We start from the raw sequence: 21,706 nt of genomic DNA, 5'->3' as shown, positions 1-21,706 counted from the left end.
GTAACGGCTGCGTCCAAAGAGATTCCGGGGACAGATGAGTGGGTTTAGCAGGGCAGTTAAAGAGATGCAGCGTATCGTGAGGTCCAAATCCACATGCAGGGCATGTGTTTGGAACCTCGCTGTCAATTCGGGCCCAATACGAATTGAGGCGGCTGCACCATCCTGATCTTAGTTGGGCTAAAACCACTCTCGTTTGTCTAGGCAGCTCACGTTCTTCTGCTGCTATAGGTGGTGGGTGGACTCCAAGTACAACATTCACACGGTATTGGTCCATTGCCTGGGTCACTGCTTCCGTATGAATGTTGGTAATTCCTGCTCGATAAGCCTCACGATCTAGGGGTTGTCTTTTATACCGTTGGACCTCTCTCTCTAGATCATGTAGGTCTCTCCTTACGTGCCTGGGTGGGGGAATTCTATCCATAAGATTATGGCATGGATGATTCCTGCGATAACACCCAAGCAGGTACTGCATCGACAACATCCTGTTGTGCCGATGTACGGGTAAGACAATTGCCTCCTCATGTAAATGGTCCACTGGCGTCATAAGGAGGCACCCTGTCGCAGTTCTCAGGGCGGCATTCTGGCAGGTTTGTATGTTCTTCCACTGCGTATCGCTTACATTCGCATACCACACTGGCGCCGCATAGCTTACCACCGACCGACCTATTGCTTTGTAAGAGGTCAACAAGGTCTCTTTATCAGCACCCTAAGAGCTGCCGGCAAGCGACTTGAGGACCTTGTTCCTACTTCTCATCTTATCGCAAATAGCGGTGGCTTGCGCGGACGACTTAAATAAGCTATCGAACGTTACTCCCAAAATTTTTGGGTATTTAGTGGTCGGAATTATTACACCATCGACCATGACGTTCAGAGGGAGCTTCATTTCAGCCGTCCATGTGGTGAACAGAGTGGCTGTGGATTTGGCGGCGGATATCTTCATATTCCTCAGATGGAAGAACTGTACTAAATCAGCTATGTAGCCATTTAACCGTTCACAAATGTCATCGATAATAGGGCCCGACGCCATGATCGTACAATCATCCGCGTACATTACGATCTCAATGCCGTCCGGTGGTTGTGGAATTTCAGAAAGGTAGAGGTTAAACAGTTCCGGAGATATGACCCCACCTTGGGGAACTCCCTGTTTCACTCTACGGGGTTTAGACTTCTTGTTTCTGAATTCCACATATGACTGGCGACCACACATGTAATTGATTACCCAACGTTTCAAACTAGGCCGGAGGTTGGTCTTCTCTATGTCCTCGAACAGCTTGGCGTGATTGACAGTATCGAAGGCTTTCGATAAGTCAAGAGCTACCAAGACTGTTCTATCGCACGGCCTGTTCTGGTTAAGTCCTCTACTTACATGTGTGTTTATAGCGTGTATTGCTGTGGTCGTACTATGCATTCTCCGAAATCCATGTTGGTGCTGAGGGACTGGAAACCTACTTCTCATCAGAGGGAGGAGTAGTGACTCAAGCGTCTTTGCTACTGGAGACAGAAGGGAAATCGGCCTGTACGATTCACCTCTGCTGGCATCCTTGCCTGGCTTCAGTAGCGGGACCACCCTGACTATTTTCCAGGCTTCAGGAACAATGTGGGTGGCTACCGACAGGTTGAGAACAGCAGTTAAGTACTCCACTCCAGGTTCATCCAGTTGCTTCAGCATTATCATTGAGATTCCATCCGGGCCCAACGCTTTGGATGATTTAGCGTTTCGAATGGCATCTGCAACATCATCCTTCGAAAATTGTGGTGGTACCTCCTCGGCTCGGAGGGCTCTAATGCGACGAAGCACACTCCTTTTCGCCATGTCACTCTCGGGGTGCTCAATAAACTGCCGGTTAAAAAAACTCGCGCACCTCTTCGGATCAGTCAACGTTACGTCGTTAAACGTGACAGCCGTTCTATCATCCTTCCTTCCAGGATTCGAGAGTGACTTAACCGTTGCCCACAATTTACTTGTTGCGGCTCCAATGTTGCAGAGCTTCAGGTGGTCTAGCCACTTTTTCCGCTTGTGTTCGCATACTAACCTGTTAACTTCAAGGGTGAGTTCCTTCACTCTTGGGTTTTCAGGTGTTGTACGGCGAAGCTCATCACGCTCATTCGCAAGCACCGTCGCTTCTGCTGGGAAGTTTGGTCTCACTTCGGGTATACGACCAGCAGGTATATGGCGGGCGGCCGCAGCAGTGATGATGTCTCGGAATTTCCTCTCAGCTACCCGAGGATCTGAGGGAATGGGCAGCTCTCTGAAGCGGCGATTGGTTAAATCTCTGAAACCTTGCCAATCAGCTTTACCATGGTTCAGGAAAGTTCGGCGTTCAGAGGTTATGAAATCTGGTGGTCTATTTACGGAGACGATGATGGGGAGGTGGTCTGAACCAAGAGAAATGACGGGTTGCCAGATTACGTCATTAATCAGACCTGGTGCCAAAATGGTGATGTCCGGGGAGCTGTGGCAATCTCCTCTAATTCTCGTGGGGGCATCCTCATTCACCGTGCAAAACGTGGAGCTGTCAATTTGCTCTGCCAGCGATGTACCCCTCTGGTCATTACCTAGGACGGAATGCCAGAGTTCATGATGGGCATTGACGGTTATTACCCTCCAAAATTAAACTAATGTCGGGTAAATAACGCGGGGTACAGCTATTTAACGGCGGGATGTACACGTTAAGCACCTCTATCTCGGCAGTACCACACTTGACTGCTACCCCCATACACTCCATATATGGGTCACTAGAGTCTAGCTCAAGCGAGATAGGTCTGTATTGTACAGAGTGGTGTAACAAGAAAGCAAGTCCCCCACCTCCGCTTCTAGTGCGATCCTTTCGCAACACGTTGTAACCATCGCAACGGTGCAAGCTACAGGTATCAGACAGCTTGGTTTCCTGGATCGCGGCGACCATGATGTTATTCCGATTCATAAAGTCTACGATTTCGCTGATTTCATTTCGCAGTCAATCGCAGTTAAACTTGGTATTTTGGTTTGGTATTTCAAATTACTGACAATACAAAAAATATAAATAAAGCGAATTGCCAGAAAATTGTCGGTACGAGCAATTTTTTTCAATTTCTATTCCCCTTGCCCCTCTCTCCCAAACAAAAACTTGCGCAAGTAAACTCGCCTAATCTAAATTGGGACTAAGGAAAGCTTGTGTCTGAGAACAGAGTCGTTGTTTAATTTATATATACGGCGTTAGAATTATATTTTCAAATAATGTTGCCACTCTGTTTTTTTTTTATTGTATGAAATACGGAAATGGGGACAAAGACATACAATCGTAAAGACTTGACAAGACGCATTTTCCAATATTAGTGTCAAATTTGTGCTATAGAGGGCTACACATTTTAATGGAAAATTCACATTTTGATGTTCTCTCACCAAAAAATACTTAACAGCAATGTTAATTATTTTGAAAAATATGGCAACCAAAGTAAAGTTTGAGATTGTATGAAATTAAATTATTATTTGTTCTTTTGCGTGCTTTATTTGAAGAATTTAAATCAATTGCCGTGTTCCGCTGCCACAGCTCATCTTTAACAGTCGTGACCCCCTTTGTAATAGGTGTAATGGTCGAAAATGGTATTGTGAAAGATGGTACACCGATTTGTGTGCCAAGCAAGGAGTTTGTCGTTATTGGCAATGTCACCTCAATCGAATCAAAGAGATTTGGGTAAAATTGAACCCATACCCGGTGAATCACCAAAAATGTTTGGCCGTCATTTTGAAGCTGATGATAAGTTGGTCAAGGTCTCGATGCTTTCAAGGATTACTTCCATGATAATTTAATTAAGGCTGATTGGGCTCTAATGGTTGAACTGAAGAAACTTTTCCAAATTTTATAAATTATTCATAAATTTTTAATTTGTTTGCAATATGTTTATTTCCTGTTGATGTGGATGCCTGAAGATTATGATGCTGATTTAAATGACCCATGAATACAAAAACAACAATGCTTTCAGGGTATGTCAGGGTATTATAGCTTTGAGCAGCCCCAAGAGTTTGTAACGCCGCGACGTGTTGGTCCTAGACCCACCGTTAAGTATACCGATCGTCATATCTCGACTAGCTGAGTCGATCTAGACATGTGTGGCCTTTCGTCTGTCTATTATTATTTGTAAACATGATACAGGCCACAGTTATGGACCAATCTTCACGAAATTTTGCATATAGGATGGGTTCTTCTGGCCAATGAAGACCCCTATGGTTTTTGGTGAAGATCAGTTGATATTAAGGGGATGAAATAGACCAAATACTTTATTTTTGTCGGTTTTCTGGTCGCTCCAGAGGCCGCAATTCTGACCCCAACATTGCGAATTTTTGCACGGAGAGTGGTATCGGGGCAAAGAATAAACATGCCAGTTTTAAATAAAGATCGGTCAATATTTAGCGGGTCAAATGGACCCTGACTTTTGTGTGAAAAATGACAAATTTTTGTTTTACAGCGAATAGAGTGGTTGACCTTTAAATTGATACCAATATTGTCGTATGTACTCGGCTGCTGGAGTTACACTTAAGTATTAACAGGTGTTTAGGTTATTCAAATATAATTTAGTAAACCATTACCACACTGGAGGGCGGAAATATAGCGGTGATCGCTTTGAAATGTTCCATGAGGTTGCAGTTATGGTCAAGGACAATGCCCATAATTTTCGGTGATGATCAGATAATAATTTTGGGCTGAAGTGGACCGAAAGTTTATTTTTGTGTTTTTTTTTTCGAGTCGATTTATAGGCACAGTTATAAGCCGAAGGGGTGTACTGAATATTTGTAATATTTCTTGACCTATAGTCGGTCAAGAGGGTGCAAATATTGCGACATATGGCTCAAGCTCAGAATATAGAACTACAGGAAATCAAATTTTCGTAGAAGTTGTGCAGGATATCATGTGGTAGGCCCCGTCCGACTATACTGCTCAGCTCACTGGTTTTTAATCTATCTTGAAAGTTTTTATTTCCTCCTCAAAAAAAAAAAATCTTCCAAAAAATAAAATCGCACAAAATTATTAAGTGATTAAAAAAACTCATTTATGGCAATAAATAAATAATTATACAACAACAAAAAAAGTATAAAAAATGTTTTATTATTATTAATTGGGTACTAACAAACCGATTGGATTATTAGTTTATGAGTTATCGTCCCCGCCATTAGCGAAACACAGCTTCGAGAAAAATGAATTAAAAGTTTGAGAATCACTCTTGCCGTCACTTGATGCTGACAAAATAAATCGGCTATATCTTCAAGAGCAGATTCGAATTAATAAAAAAATGTTGACACCGAGAATGGGGGACTTTGGTGCACCTTTTACATAAAATCTGACAAAACTATATATGAGAGCTATACCTAAATCTGAATCGAAACTTAGCCCATATCAATCTGGACCTAATTCAGTACCCTGTGCCAAATTTCGTGCAAATCGAAAAATATGAAGGGACTTTGGTGCCTCATTTACATAAAATCTGAAGAAAATATATATAGGAGCTGTATCTAAATCTGAACCGATTTTCTCGAAACTTGACACACATCATTCTAGACACAATACAGTACGCTGTGCAAAATTTCGTGCAAATCGAAAGTTATATAGGGACTTTGGTACACCATAAATCTGAACCGATTTTCTTCAATTTCAATAGGGTTCGTCCTTGGGCCAAATAAGTGAGCTGTGCCAAATTTCATCCAAATCGGATCATAAATGCGACCTGTACTTTGTTCACAATTTACCATCTACAGACGGACGGACATGCATAAATCGACTCAGAAAGTGATTGCATATTGTCAAAAGGAGCCATGTGTCTATTTCGTCTCCTTTCGCCTGTCACAAACATATACACAAAGTCATAATACCCTGTACCACAGTGTTGTGAAGGGTATAATTAGAGAGGAACAACGTCAGAACATAGTATAATGCAATATGCGTATATTTGAACCATTTGAGATCCGTATTACAACATATATATTCTTATTATATAGTGCACTATATTTTCCAGTATCCAAATTTTTATTAAGTTTATTGAAATAAGTAGTGAATATATATTCCCTTCTTACGTTTTCAAATTGAAATGCTTTTTCGCGGTCTTTCACTATTTACATTGTGTTTTCATTGCATCGGGGGTGTCGTTTAAAACGATTCTATGGCGTAGGAGAAAGTCTTCAAATTACTAAAAACCTAAAATAATAATAATAATTATAACATAATTTCTGTAGCAGCGACAAAAATTCGCCTTGCACATTGTGGAACACATCATATATATTTCCCAAATGTTGCCAGACATATAAATTGTTTTTAATCTCTCTAGGGTTTTTCTGTCATTATTCCATTGCATTTCAGAGAGTAAAAAATGTTGTTCTCTTTGTAATTAACAGAAAATGTTGTTACGATATCGTAACAACAGAGCAAAAGCCATCTAACGGCCAACTTGGCAATTCAATTGTCCTATCTTTATACTTTTATGTCTTTGTCAAAGTTTTGTATTGGTATTTCAAATTACTGACAATACAAAAAATATAAACAAAGCGAATTGCCAGAAAATTGTCGGTACGAGCAATTTTTTTCAATTTCTATTCCCCTTGCCCCTCTCTCCCAAAAAAAACTTGCGCAAGTAAACTCGCCTAATCTAAATTTGGACTAAGGAAAGCTTGTGTCTGAGAACAGAGTCGTTGTTTAATTTATATATACGGCGTTAGAATTATACTTTCAAATAATGTTGCCACTCTGTTTTTTTTTTATTGTATGAAATACGGAAATGGGGAGTTCATAACTTAAGGCATTACACGTGTTTGGACGACTACATCGACGTATTAAAATGATAATATGATTTGTCTGCTGTTATTTGTTTACGCAAACATACGTATTTTACTAGATTCTTCCATTCCAATCAATATTTTCATTGTTTTTATAGGAATCAATAATAATAGGATCAAAAATATAACAAACTATTTTAATTTTTCAGCAGCTGCCATATTTTTCCTAAAGCAATTCTGTTGATTTTATACGTATTTTGAAGCATATTTTTAGGTGAAGTGATTATTGTTTTGGTGCAAACGCATGGTTGTATTTGAAAATGTTTCGTTTTAGAATAGAGGCGTGATTAGACTACGCCTTCAAAATCGACACGATTTGTAAATTGAGATATGAAATCCTAGCTGTTTAGACAAGTATAAATATGAAATGAAGTGGATTTGTCAGCTGTTATTTGTTTACGTATACATACACACTTTCATAATTGCTGTGGTAATTTTTCGATCAATACTTTCAAGATTTGGTAGGATTGGAGAGCTCTCCATTGGGTCAGAAATGCATAAAAACATTTAATGTTTTAAATTGTTGAGATATTCTTTCAAAAAAATCAAATTTTCAGCAGCTGCTGATTTTGACGTATTTCGTTGCATACTTTAAGGAGAAGTCATTATTGTTTTGGTGTTCGATACTTAACATCTGGGGGTACCGTTATATTGCTGACCCAGCCATGGACCGATATATCTCATATTTAATACCAAATATCCTACGAGTAGTAGCAACGTATGCAGAAAGTTTCAAATCTACGTCCTAAACATTCGAGGTCTATTGTAATTTAAGCACATAGACGAACATGATTGAAGCGACGTTGAATTTTATTCAGATCAACAATCACCCCTATTCTGTATGTCGTCGTCGACACGAATCGACGTCGAAGAGAGTCGTCTTTTGCAAATTGGTATTCCCTATTCTAGAATCTATTCAATACTTAATGCAAAATAAAGTGTAAATAAAGAAAAATATATGGGATCTATATATAAATCTAAACCGATTTTGACCAATGTCAATAGGACTCGTCTATGTGGAAATAAAATTTCATCCCAATTGGATGGATTTTTTCCAAATTTCATCCCGTTCGGATCATAATGGTGGCATGTAACTTGTTTAAAATAATACATGAATGGAGGGACATGCATAAATCGACTGAAAAATAATTCTATGTACATATATATACTAAAAAGTAACTATGGGTCTATCTCGTTTCTTTTTGGTCGTTGCAAACACATTTACCAAGACATAATGCCCTGTGCCACAGTGCGGTGAAGGATACAAACACATTTTTGCCCAAAAATATGCAACAAAATTTTTGTTTTTATTGATATTATCGATAAATAGTCGACATCGTCGCATGAGTGTTACAGAATACCAAATCAGTGTCGAAGTGATGTCGATGTCGATGCGAAGTGATGTCGAAAGAGAAACGTCGTCGACAACGACGACGACATACGGAATAGGGGTGAATATATATAGCTTACGGGTTGCCTTGTGAATATTTCGCGGTATTTTTACACATAAAATTTCTTTACGTCTGGTGATTTTTTCGATATATTTTTACCCACAAAATTAAATATTTCTTTATGAATCTGAGAAAAAACATTTTTTATTTATCGTTTAATTTTTTTCTTACAAAATTGTTTGTACAAACTACCAAGACTAAAAAAGTTTTCTTATGATTAAAGGACATTGGTTTGCAAAAAAATATATATATTAATATATAACATTCGATTCGTTCGCTTACGTTTCACTACAATCTAAATTAAACAAAACTACCACATATTTATTTTTTGGAAAGAAAGGAAATTTTCATGATACTATGAATAATAGGCCTTAAAATATACATATCTGGTTAATTGTTGTTAGATGCTAAATTTTATACGACGATATAATCCGATGGTTTGTTTTATGTATATGACAAGTAATCTAGGGGGGACCGTTAAATTGTTAACTTAAATAGAAATAGGAAAACCCAACATAGAAAAGTCAAACGGTGTTTTATGATGAACAACAAAAAATCTAAAACTCTTCATCAAATATTCTGTGGCTTTGCAACTAACTAGTGAAAAGTTGTTTCAACTTTGGATTAGGACAAATTGTGTTGAGCTGTTGTTGCTTGTTTTGGTAAATTACGATTGTTGAACAGCGCCAGCTTCGAGTGCGAGAACAAAAGCGTATCAACTGAAGGTAAAGCTTGATGTGATTTCATCAGAACTGGGCCGGCATTTACAGTGAGCGGTAAATACAGTTGATTGATAAAGGATGAGGTGTTGTCATTGCCTGTCGTAGAGCTGCTGTTGTTGACATTTGAGACCATATTCGATTTTACAAATCTAGAATTGCCGCCACTACTATTCGTTAGTTGTATGAGTTCCGGCACACCATTGATATTTGTTGCCACCAGCTGTCGTACTTGTCGCGTTGCTGCCGTTGTTGCATTATTGGAATCTTCGACTTTCATGGAACCAGCAATTGTGGGCGAGTTGTTGGAGATAATTTGATTGTTTGTAATTGTGAATTGGGGTAAATAAAATGTATTTGTCGGATTGAAATCATTTGCAGATGTTTGTGAGGTGGCAAATTCCATGGAAGCTGGTGAAGAGAAAGGTGATGATTCCAGGGATGATATGCTTTTCTTAATGGAATCTGAAAAGAAAAATAGAATATTAGTATATTTATAAATATATGTTATACGCAATTGAATGAAATGAATAAGCCATCTAAAATCGGTCGGAATCCTTATATCTAGAGTAGTACAACAATAGAGGTACAATGGTCCTGTATGATCATAAGGGTTAAGCAGAGTCCAAATAACAGAAATTCACCTACATATGTCGAGTGAACTACATGTATATGTACATTATGTGCATTAAATATATTTCATTCGGTAAGTATCTTGAAATGGAATAAAAAATTTAATATACATACCACCTTATGGTAAAATATATAATATTTTTTAAGCAAAATATTAGAAGAATTACCAGACTTATCTGGCCTTTTCAAAGGTCCTTAAATTATTTAATAAACATCTATGTAGTAATACGAATTTAACACTCCTCCAAATAATATTGAAAAATGTATGAATTACATATTGAACTGATCTACCCTCACACATTTATAGGTTTATATGAAAACTAACAGAATTTAATAATATAATAACAACATACCATAGTCCTCTGTTTTTAAATCCATATCATGATGCTCTTCTTTTATCTTAAAATGCATATTCGCCACCGATTCGGAAGAGATTGCATTATCAGTTTCGGCAAAAGTGGGCATAACTGTAGTAGCTGCCGCTGAGGTGGGTTTATACAGACCACATTCCTCCATTTCCAAGGCCTGTTCCATAATCAATTCCTCAGCTGATGTTATACTCAGGCAATGCAGATCGGGGAATGGTGTTTTGGCTTGTTGTTGCGGCGGCGGCTCATGCTGTTGTTGTGTTGTTCGATGTGGATCATTGTGTCCAGCGTGCAGCTCAGCTTTTGGCTCTATAAATTCCTTCTTGATTATTATTGGTGGAGGGACTTGTTGCACTTGCTTTGGCATCGACTGTTTGCGCTCTCTTTTAACTTTCTCAACTTTAATATTCGGCTGTTGAGTGGGCATTAGAGGTGAATTGTTAATAGATGAAGAGGCGGCTGTCGCATTTGTGCTGGGCGACATATTACCCGAAACCATCATGGGTTTTGTGCTAAAGACCAAAGCCAAGGGTGGTGGGCCTATTCCGTTCGACGTTGACATATTCACAATATGTGAATTCTGAGCTGCAGTGACAATGAAGTTGGCTGTGGTCGCAACAATGTCCTTTTCGGTTTTTATTGTTGTATTTATTGCAACAGGTTGTACTTTTTTCTTACGTTTGGCCGGAACTTTGGCCAACGGCGGTGGTCCAATGTTATTAACAACGACAGTATTCGCAACGGTAGTAGCGACAGATGTCTTTGATGCTACCGTAACAGCCGTAGTGCCTAGAGGAACAACAGATGCAACTAATGTAGTCGCAGTATTGGTGCCGGAGTCACACGTCGTGTCCATTTTATTGAGATCAATGCCATTATTCCCATTTAGATTCGTCGTAGAGGCAGAATTTTGTTGACTTGCTGGCGTTGTCGTTGTGGTATTTTTAGTGTCGGTTCCATTGGGTTTCTTCTCCTTTGGTGTTCGTGTCGATTTCTTGGAACAATATGAAGGAATGTTCTCTAGCATTTCGCCCGTCTTGTGGTCGACCTTGTGACGACGACGAGTATGTTTCAGCCAATTGGGGAAATTTGTGAAATCTCGAGGACAATAGTTGCACTTGAATGGTCGTTCGCCGGTGTGTATGTTCGAATGCTGCTTTAATTTTGAATTGGATATAAACGATTTGTCGCAAACCGTACAAGCGAATGGTCGTTGCTCCAAATGCACCAAGTTATGGACTTTGAGACATCGTTCGGTTTTGTACATTTTACCGCATTTCTCACAACGATACGATCGTGTCTGGGCATGGTATTTCTGATGGCGTTGCAAATGGCTACGTTCCTGAAAACGTTTCTGACACTCGGAACATTCGTATGGTTTCTCTGAGGTATGGATACGCTGATGATGTGTTAAATTGATTTTCTGGACAAATTTCTGTCCGCATATTTCACAGCCGTACTTTTTATTTTCTGTGTGTATTTTACGATGCATCCACATGCTACCCAGTTTAAGGCTGAAATAAAACAATAAAATAATTGTTAATATTATTTTATCTTAAATGTTTATAACTAAAATGTATGTATATTATAATGAATTTAAAGATCGACATTGATATTGACTCGAATCCATTTTCCTGTACATGTGGAAGCCAATAAAATATAATCTTATTTGGATCATTTAGGGTTTCTTTACAAGAAGTCAAATTAGAAAGTCTACAAAATCTGAAGGGAAAATCTTGGCTTTACCCACACATGCCAATAGGAACCAAAAGGAAGGTGATATCAAAATGTATATGTTTTAAGTGTTGTTAAGACATGTATACAACGGTCCCTAGTTAAAAGTCTCAAACCTAGGCTAAATAAAGGTCGCTACAACAAAAAATCAATTATTTATCCGAAGGGAATATTGGTGGGAATTGGTTGGAATAATAACTAATTTCATTAAAATACTTTCCAATTTTCAAACATATTTCGGAAATATGGATTTTAAATAATTCTTGCCAATATAAATGTTACCCTAATTCCCCTTAATAACAGTAAATATTTCTTAATTTTTTTTTTCAAGACATTTGAAAATGTTTTCTCTTCAGCAAAAATAAAACACCCTAACACTAACAATTACGATACGTACCACTTTCCACAGTCGGGACACTTTTTCCATGCATCTTTACGAGCATCGATTGGTCGATGGGTTTTCAAGTGCTTCTTCAATGATGGTTCTGCATCGAATTCACGATCACACTCCATGCATTTATAGATCATACGATGACTGTTATGATTTGCCAATTCCTGACTGCCCTGAAAGGCGACATCACAATCTAAACATTTGTACATGGGTTCCAAGATAACTTTAGTTGGAGCTGTTTCGTTTTTATTTACGGTACAATCTAAAGCTGCCAAAGGCGGTGGCTGTGCCATCTGGTCACTGCTTGTCATTGATTCCTTTTTAATGGTAACTGTTCCGCCATTCAATCTGGGCAAGTCAAGCGTTGGCTTTGGAAATTGATTTATACGGATTATGGGCGATAATGAGGGTGGCCCACCAGTGTTGTTGTTTTGGTTTGGTCCTTCCAGTTTGCCTATTCTGGTTGGTGATTTATCCTTCATCAGATGTAATTGTTCCGTGCTCGGTGCTTTGCTACAACGCTTTAATGGGGAAAATGTTATACCACATGAAGGTTTCAGGAAAGTTCCACTGAAATCTGTTTGTTCCTTCTTTAACACCATACCCAAGTCGCCCTTCTCGCTCGTGTTTAAAATGCTGTTGTTGCTCGATGGAGAAGGTGACGGTGGAGATCTACTACAACCAACACCACTTCCTCCACTCGCAGATCCACTTCCACCGCCGCCGCCACTCACATCCAACTGCGATGTCTGTGCACTCTCGTCCAACGCTTTCCAAAAATCCGAAGACGACAAACTATTGCCTCCAATCATGCCGGACGGATCGGCACTTATTGTTACACAAGCCGACAAGTCGATATCCAAAGACTCGTCTTTAATACTCGATATCGAGTCGAAATTGTTCATCCTCAGCAATGAGCTGAGTATTTCATCACTGGGCTGCTTGCTCGGCGTCGACGAGGAAACCGGACTGGACTGTGTCGCAGATGTTCCCCTAGACGAGGTCGATGATATTGTTGGTGAACACTGGATCATTGTTGTTGTCGGTGCACTGCCGCCAACACCACCCATCATTTTAGGCGGCAATTTTCCTTCTTTCATATTACCAATATTTATGTCACAAAATTTCGAGGTTATGCCGTCTTTTCAGTTTATTTGTCTTCAGCACTATTCGCAACACACATTGATTCGATAATTAATTAGTTTTTGCATATGGCTACTGACTCGAATAGTTTTTTAACGTTTTATTAAGAAGTTATCACAAATAATTTCACAAAAATACGATACGATTAGACGACGCTATATTATTTTGACACGCCATTTTTATTTTTATTCTTCTCTTTCGCTTCTCTAGGGATGCATAGGTCGAATTGCGTGGTAATCGATAAATCGACAAATATCGATTATATAATCGAAACTAAATTCTTGGTCGATTTCTTCGATAATGACCAATTTTTATGAGGTCTTTAAAAGGGAATTTCTTGAAGATGATAATAAGATAAAATAAAACAAGATAGAAATATTAAACATTTTGTAATAGTTATTGCCACTGAGCACGTGTTGTGCGTACATTTCGAAGGGTGATATTTAGATTTTGAAAGCTGAATATTGTCAAAAGTCAAATTATGAAAAAATTGGAATCATATGTCTGGCATATTTTTAACATTTTACAAAAAATGGTATTCCTTTCAAATGTTGTAAAATTCATCTTCAAACAAAACGATTTTCGTATTTTTTTTTGTTATATTTTTCAAAAAATGACTTTGGCATAACAAGCCACAGTAAGAAAAAATTGTAATTTACAAGTTGCTATGGCCTACCTTGAATAATTGTACCATGGTTGTTGCCATATGTTGAAAACCACGTTCAAGCCAAAAAAAAACGGGCCTATAGTGTCATTCGCCGCGTTATGAATTTGAGGTACGTTGCTCTAAGGAGTTGTGTACATATATTTTTATGTTATGTTTAACTTCAAAGCGCAGCGCACATCAACTTCATGCGTTAGTGTTATCGTTTCCTTGTGTTGTTGTATTTTCGATAACACAAAAAGCAACGGATGGCGTATTCTGCTTAGCCCTTTAAGGGCTAAACAGAATGTTCGCGTTGAGCGTTTTTTGTTATCGCGTTAACGCACGCAAAAAGTTAAAATATATTTAATTTCAAAGCGCAGCGCACATCAACTTCATGCGTTAAGGGCTAAACAGAATGTTCGCGTTGAGCGTTTTTTGTTATTGCGTTAACGCACGCAAAAAGTTGTGTTTATCGTTTTCTTGTGGTAGTTGTAGTTTCGATTACATATAACACGACGGATGGCTCAACGCGAGCATTCTGCTTTACCCTTTAGTGTTATCGTTTCCTTGTGGTTGTTGATTTTCGATAACGCAAAACGCAACGGATGGCTCAACGCGAGCATTCTGCTTAACCCTTTATCCCGATGATGTACGCACATAAAATTCAAATGTTAGTGTTATCGTTTCCTTGTGGTTGATGTATTTTCGATAACACATAACGCGACTGATAGCTCAACGCGAACATTTTGCTTAGCCCTTAAAAGAAATAGGCGTAAGATATCCTAAAATCCTTTTTAAACGCCGAAATATAAAGGATATCAGAGTCATGTTTGTGACTCTCATTGTTCATTATTCTGGTAAGCAGAATAGATCCGATGAGCTATTCGCTTGAAGTTGATGTGTGCTTCGTCCCCTTTTCCACAGGCAAATTGTTATTTGGCAAATTTTTTGTTTTCTCTTTTGAAATGTTCGCGAGCTTTTCAACTAGCAAATTTTTGCCAAACTTGCGAATCAAAATACCAAAGAAAGAAAGAAACGTCAAAAGTGTTTTTAAAGATTTTTTAATATTTTATTTATTTTGTTTATGTATTTTATTATATAAATTGCAAAAATAAAAAATTAAATTTCACTTGCACAAATTAAACCAACAGTTTTGTAAACAAAAGCCGGCTGTGTGTCAGTAAAACAAATAGGTTCAAGAGGAAATGTCAACAAAATTGTTTTCAACGAACAGAGCAAAGCAGAATTTGCGTGTACCGCAAATTCTGAACAGGCAAAGTTTTGTTTTTCTTCCTCGCACAAATAAAAATTTGCCTGTGGAAAAGGCGTGCGTTAACGCGATACATAGAGCCATCCGTCGCGTCATTTGTTATAGAAAATACAACAACCACAAGGATTTTATATTTGTCGGGATCGGCATCGGTGTTGAGAGTTTCTCTCTCCTGAGAGTTGCGCTATTTTTAATTTTGTAACAAGCGTACTTTTTGTTCACAAAAGGTACGAATTGACATAAACGTACCAAAACAAAAATTAGATTTTTTATTATTCTTGAATACATTTACGCTTAAATTATAACATATATTATTTATGCAAATAACTGGTATAAATATTGACCAATATTTATCGATAATTATGATTTATTATCATTTGAAGTAGAATTTCAGGTACCTTTTCGTACTTTTTTGTTCCTACCTGTGGTAATGTTTTCCAACACAATTCACAATTTACCACTGAGAGAGAGAGAAACTCTCAACACCGATACCGATCCCGACAAATATAAAACCACGCTAACTAATGAATCCGTTGTGCTTTTTGTGCCGGAACACACACTAAATTGTTCGGATAACATTTCACGTTGCATAACATATGGGGAAAAAAGAAGCTTAGTTTTTGGAATACACAATTGGTAACACTCTCATTCTGTCTAACAAACGATTGGCAATTCGACTTCTAGAAAATTGAAGAAACGAAGGAAAACGCCATCCATTCGTAAAATAAAAGTATTGCGCGACGGATCATTTTTTGTGTGAGTTCCATTTGCCAATATTTATTAGTATTTCTTTTTGTTGTAAAGGGAGAACAAATTATCTAGAAAATTGTCAGTAAAAATAAAAGTCAATATTAAAAAAATTATAAGAGAAACAAAGAGTGCATTTAACAAATAAATCTGAACGGTATTTTTAAAAAGGGACTTGGTACATTAGTACAAAAAGAAGAAACACATTTTATTTTTAGATTATTTAAAAAAATTTTTCGCAACAAATTGAACGAAAAAGTTTACCTGACATCCGAAAAGGTAAAATTGTGCAAAAGTTTACCATTTTCTTTGTATAACTGTTACCAAGTGACGCATTTGTGGTGAGAAAAAATGAGAATTTGTGCGTGTGTATGTCGCCGAATGGGTTCTTCAACTTTCTTCCCTGACTTGACTGTGACATTCATCTGTTTTTTTTTGTTAATTTAAGAGCAAAATTTATGTAATTCATTTGCCCTAGGCAGAAAAAATGTGATGAAAGAAATCCGTCGATTTGGGTAATTTCCTACAATATTAGGTTTTTTCTGGGGGACTGAAGAAATCACCTGCCCTTTATTGTCTGTTGCCCTTTGACAGTATCGCCATATATATCAGTCAGTATGTATTTAGTCAAGACTAAAAAATGCTTATCATGTTAAATTGTGGAAAATTTAAATATCACAATTTTTTGCAATATTTATTTTTCATTTCAAAATTATCTACTGTTTTCAATGATTATCTATTTGGAATTGAAATTAAATTAAAAGCGTGATCTCTTTTTTGGGCAAACAGAACATCAACCTGAAAAATAGTTTTTATTTCCTCATTTTCATTTCTTTCTTTTGAGAACATGTGGAAGCAGATAGAAATTTTTTGCGTATTTTTTAGTTTATTTCTTCCTTTTGTTCGTGGTTCCATTGGTTGTGTTGTTTACATGTGTGTGCGAGAGTGTGTTTACTCGTTGTTACCCCCAAACCCCAGTGTTGTATTTACTTGTTAGAGCAGCTGTCAGCGGCGGCGGCGTTCGGCGTTTGAGTTTGGTGCAAAAACATGGAAAAAGACAGGAGGGAATGCCATAGTCATCATTGTAGTTCTTCATGTGTGCAATGTGCTGTTCGTAGCCGTTGTCGTCGTCGTTTAATAAAATATCTAGAAAATACACGATGACTGTTTCTACTACAGAGCAGGCAAATAATAGAAAGATAATCGTGTACCTCGATATAATATGTATATTTTTTTTATTATAAAATGTTCTGTTTATTTGACGTCATGCTGAGTGTATGCGAAACAAAATATTTGATCGAGAAGAAGAGGACCGTATTCGCACACCGTTTTTTTTTTTTGATCGACTACTTTAAAATATCAAACTTTGAATTTAAAAAAGTAGGAGGTTTAACTGCTGATCTTTACACATGATTTTCTTGACCTTTTTTCATCATCAGGAATAAACAGTTTCAGGTATTGATTATGGTTATGACTAAGTTAATTTGGCTTATCTTTCCTATAAAACTACCTCCCACCAAAATTGAAACCCCTATATTTTGGAAAGTATACATTTTCCCATTTCAGATTCAGAAAAATCGGAAATAATGGGGCTGGCTATGTGGTTAAATTATAATGAAGTTTTATTCCGAATTTTTTAATAAACATTTTACGTTTGCGTCTATTGGGGAATACTGTAAATACACTCCGAGGTATTAGAATCCAAAATTAGTATCTCCAATTGTTCAGCAATTTTTATTTTTCTAATAGAAGTTATTTTTCGAGTTTGAGTCCTTTTGGGATAAAAGATCGTCTTAAGTTGGCATTAGGAGAAACTCATCTCGGATTACTTGACGACTTATACTCGACCAAAGGGCGGCACTTTTGGAAGTATTATTTCAAAGGAATTTCATGTCGATATACATATACTACTAAAAAAATGTTATGAAAAAAGTCAATTCAAATGTAAATACAATTCTTATATGTATATCGATATGTCTTATCTATATCATAATTGTTTGTTCCCTTAATTTTTTTAAACCAAAAACCAAATAAGTACGTGGTACATAGTAAATAAATAAAATAGGAGATAACCACGATCGGAGCCCTCAACAAGTCAGACATTTTTGGTCTCGTTTTCGGGACAGAGGGGTCTTTCTCTACCAACGTCTGTAAATTAAGCCCATTGTGTTAAAGCAATAGAGCTTCTACAACACCACCATTTGTGGTCTTTAAGTCCACGTCATTGGTAACCAAAGCCTTAAAATATTTTTGATAAATTCGTAATCAAAACTCAATTCATACAATTTCCCCAATGAACCTACAAAAGTATACGTTTATATAAGGCCAAAGTAGTACACATTTAGACCACATGGTCAATATAAAATGAAATTGACAGCTGGAGGTTAATTCTGGTCTAACAGGATAGGAACAGCCCTACATTTCATGTCCCTAATAGGACGGCAGGTGTTTGTAAATTTGTAGTTTTCTACAACTATTATCAAATTTTCGTTATTCACCAGCACCACTATGCACTTCATAGTTACCTGGTAACCACATTTCCGTACTTAATATTATACTACTAATCACTATTCGATGTTGTTACTTTTACAAACGTTTTCGCCAAAACAACCATCCCCCTCAAACACATGGGGGCGGTTGACCTTGATTTCCATATCGACGTCACGTCGCATTCAAACGTGCACACATCCCACAAGAAAACACAATTATACTACATATTTATTTCATAGTAGGTAGTATGAGCGACAGATAAATGATTGATTCAATCGATTTAAATATTTTAGAAGTGTATCGAAAGTTCATAGCAAATAAATTGTTTATAATGTATAATTATTTTATTTATATTTCAAAAGAGAGGGGGAAATTAGAAACAACCGTATTGTTTGGCAACTCTGTTTACAAAAAAATATACAGCATTTTAATTTTTTGTTTTTTTTTCTTCCAGATCCTTTTCATCCCTTTGTCATCTTTGTGTGTACAACAACATTCACAAAAAAGCCAACAAGAAAGAGGACACAAAAAAGGAAGTAGGCTCCTCTTCCACAACTAGAAGAAATTATTTGATAAAAGCAGCAAGAAAAAATCGTTAAGCCCACAAATACACACAATTATTTGAAAAATGGTGAAAGAAACCGGTTATTATGACCTGTTGGGAGTCAAACCCAATGCCACGCCTGATGAATTGAAGAAGGCCTACAGAAAATTGGCCCTGAAATATCATCCAGACAAAAACCCAAATGAGGGTGAAAAATTCAAAGCAATTTCTCAGGCCTACGAGGTATTGTCCGACCCCGATAAACGTTCCATTTATGACGAGGGTGGCGAAGCTGCTATCAAGAAGGGCGGTGCCGACACCGGAGATTTCCGCAATCCCATGGACTTCTTTGAGAAATTCTTCGGTGGTGGTTTCACATCGGGCCGTCGTCGTGAACGCCGCGGCAAAGATGTTGTTCATCAAATGTCTGTCCAATTGGAGGAATTGTACAATGGAGCAACACGCAAATTGGCCCTGCAAAAGAATGTCATCTGTGACAAATGCGAGGGCCGCGGTGGCAGGAAAGGAGCTATTGAAAAGTGTATGCAATGTAATGGTGCCGGTTTGGAATCACGCATCCAACAAATCGGCCCCGGTTTGGTCCAACACATCGAACAGGTTTGTCGCAAGTGTGCCGGTTCTGGTGAGATGATTTCGGAGAAGGATCGTTGCAAACAGTGTAACGGCCGAAAGACAGTGCGCGAACGTAAAGTTCTCGAAGTGCACATTGAAAAGGGTATGCGTGACGGCCAGAAGATTGTATTCAGCGGCGAAGGTGACCATGAACCCGACTCCCAGCCCGGCGATATTATTATTTTACTGGACGAGAAAGAACATCAGACCTTCGTTCACGCTGGCACAGACTTAATGATGAAGATGCCCATTCAATTGGTAGAGGCTTTGTGCGGTTTCAGTAGGGTGATCAAGACACTAGATGATCGTGATTTAGTTATCACATCACCTCCAGGCGAAGTTATAAAACATGAAATGACGAAGTGTATAATGGATGAGGGTATGCCCCTGTACAAGAATCCACTTGAAAAGGGTCGCCTCATCATCCAATTTGAAGTGATCTTCCCCGAATCAATTCCAGTTTCTATTATTCCCGCTTTGGAGCAATGTTTGCCACCTAGACCAGAAGTAACCATTCCAATAGATGCTGAACAAGTCACATTGGTAAGTTGTTGTTCCATCTTCTATTTGTAGTTCCGGCTCCTATTGAAATCATTTATATTGTAATCCCATCATTACGAAATCTTGCATAATTTGTATTTATTTATTTTTTGCATCTTACAGTCTGAATTTGATCCTAAGCAACGCCGGGATCAGCATCATCATCGCATGGCGTACGAAGAAGATGATCGCTATGAGGAAGGACCCAGAGTACAGCAATGTTCCTCAAGTTAAGAAGCATGTGTAACTAATTATAAAACGGCGAATCCAGCTTATAAACAAACTACTCCCACAAAAATACATCAGAAGATTTAAAGGAAAACAACCATGCTGAGCAAGAGTGCAGCAACAGCAGCAAACCATACATGTAACTTAACCCTATTGCTAACTCTCACTATTCCTCGTTTTAATAATAAAAAATTAGAACATTCATTTGAAACACAAAACCACGAACATAAACAATATATTGCAAAATCTAGAACTGGAAATTCAAAAATCTTTTGTGTTTAAATTTTGTATCAACCACTACCACATTTCTGCGGCAACTATTTGGCTATTTCCGTAACGTTCTTCTGAATACAAAATATCAAGCATCAATGTCATATAACATAACAAATTCAAGAATTAGAAGACCCGATGAATAATTCTTCATTCGTCTTTGGGCTGGAAGGAATAAATCAATCGATCAACCTATCTATCAACCGTTTCATTAGTAGATATTGTAATACGTTTTAGCTAATCAGCAGACAGAAGAAATGTCTAAATTACATCAAGGAATAGAAACATTGAAAATTTATGAATGTACATTATATACACCGCTGTATTTGTAACTTTATATATATTATATTACATGCTGCATACATATATATTTATATCTCGTAGTAGTAATACCACTTACTTAAACTATATTTGATTATTAAATGCAACCATTTTTGATTTTATGGAATATGGCATGCATTTTTGTTCGATTCGGTTGTTCATTCCAACACAACAATACTCGTATATTTGGTATTTTTCCTTCCGTCATTCTTGCATATTTTAATATATTACAGAGCCGAGCAGGAAACAAGAAGCAAAAGAGTGTTTGTTGGTAATACACCCTGGTAATTTATGGTTATTTATTTCAAATACACAAATTACAATTTTCGGCATGGCATATTATTGAAACAAACAAACATATATTAACTTAATAAATATATTCTCTGTTGGGTGGGGATAAGATGATTTGCATTCGAAAAGAACAATGAAAGTATCTCGAACGACGTTTACAAAATACACAATCTTAATCATACTTTACAATAATAAAACAAAAATCAAGAGTTAGTTCAAAATAAATAAAAATACGTTTAAAACTTTCAAATATAATTTGCTGTTGATTTGGTTTACTCAGTATTTGTGGTATGGCCATTTATATCAATTACAGGATTTTTGTTTTTAAAAGTGAGTCATACCAGTTGATATCAAACCAGATAACCCGATACATATTTTCTCCGAAATATAATCGTTTGAGAACCATGAGACTGAGGGAGTACAAAATAACAAACAGAATAAATACAAATTAGGTTTTTAGGAAATTAATTTATTAGAAATTTCGG

The 21,706-nt window shown here is 37.3% G+C and overlaps 2 protein-coding genes across 2 annotated transcripts; one reads left to right on the top strand and one right to left on the bottom strand.

The window, feature by feature from the left end:
• Window positions 1-8,857: 8,857 nt before the first annotated feature.
• Window positions 8,858-13,441, bottom strand: LOC133333275 (serendipity locus protein H-1). The gene is made up of 3 exons (XM_061541589.1): window positions 12,105-13,441; window positions 9,959-11,487; window positions 8,858-9,437 (listed from the first exon to the last, which is right to left on the bottom strand). Exons 1-3 carry the CDS (start codon window positions 13,196-13,198, stop codon window positions 8,878-8,880), a joined length of 3,183 nt encoding a protein of 1,060 aa, XP_061397573.1. The 5' UTR covers window positions 13,199-13,441; the 3' UTR covers window positions 8,858-8,877.
• A 5,568-nt stretch (window positions 13,442-19,009) lies between these two features.
• Window positions 19,010-20,413, top strand: LOC133333290 (dnaJ homolog subfamily A member 4). Its single transcript, XM_061541605.1, has 2 exons — window positions 19,010-20,114; window positions 20,235-20,413. The coding sequence occupies exons 1-2, from the start codon at window positions 19,023-19,025 to the stop codon at window positions 20,343-20,345; spliced, it is 1,203 nt and encodes a 400-aa protein (XP_061397589.1). The 5' UTR covers window positions 19,010-19,022; the 3' UTR covers window positions 20,346-20,413.
• Window positions 20,414-21,706: the final 1,293 nt, after the last annotated feature.

The sequence above is a fragment of the Musca vetustissima genome, unplaced genomic scaffold, assembly GCF_032173495.1.
Source record: "Musca vetustissima isolate MV318-11 ecotype Yass unplaced genomic scaffold, APGP_CSIRO_Mvet_v1 utg3344, whole genome shotgun sequence".
NCBI classification, from domain to species: domain Eukaryota; kingdom Metazoa; phylum Arthropoda; class Insecta; order Diptera; family Muscidae; genus Musca; species Musca vetustissima.
The sequence above is the reverse complement of the archived record's forward strand: the minus strand, read 5'-3'. Positions and strand labels throughout refer to the sequence as shown.

Bases quoted from the DNA above. Each gene is read 5' to 3' on its own strand.
- LOC133333275 (XM_061541589.1), bottom strand. From the start codon at position 13,198: ATGAAAGAAGGAAAATTGCCGCCTAAAATGATGGGTGGTGTTGGCGGC. The intron at 11,488-12,104 runs GTACGTATCGTA...GTTTTATTTCAG, and splicing joins TGTCCCGACTGTGGAAAGTG to CCTTAAACTGGGTAGCATGT. The intron at 9,438-9,958 runs GTATGTTGTTAT...TTTTCTTTTCAG, and splicing joins TTTAAAAACAGAGGACTATG to ATTCCATTAAGAAAAGCATA.
- LOC133333290 (XM_061541605.1), top strand. From the start codon at position 19,023: ATGGTGAAAGAAACCGGTTATTATGACCTGTTGGGAGTCAAACCCAAT. The intron at 20,115-20,234 runs GTAAGTTGTTGT...TGCATCTTACAG, and splicing joins ATGCTGAACAAGTCACATTG to TCTGAATTTGATCCTAAGCA.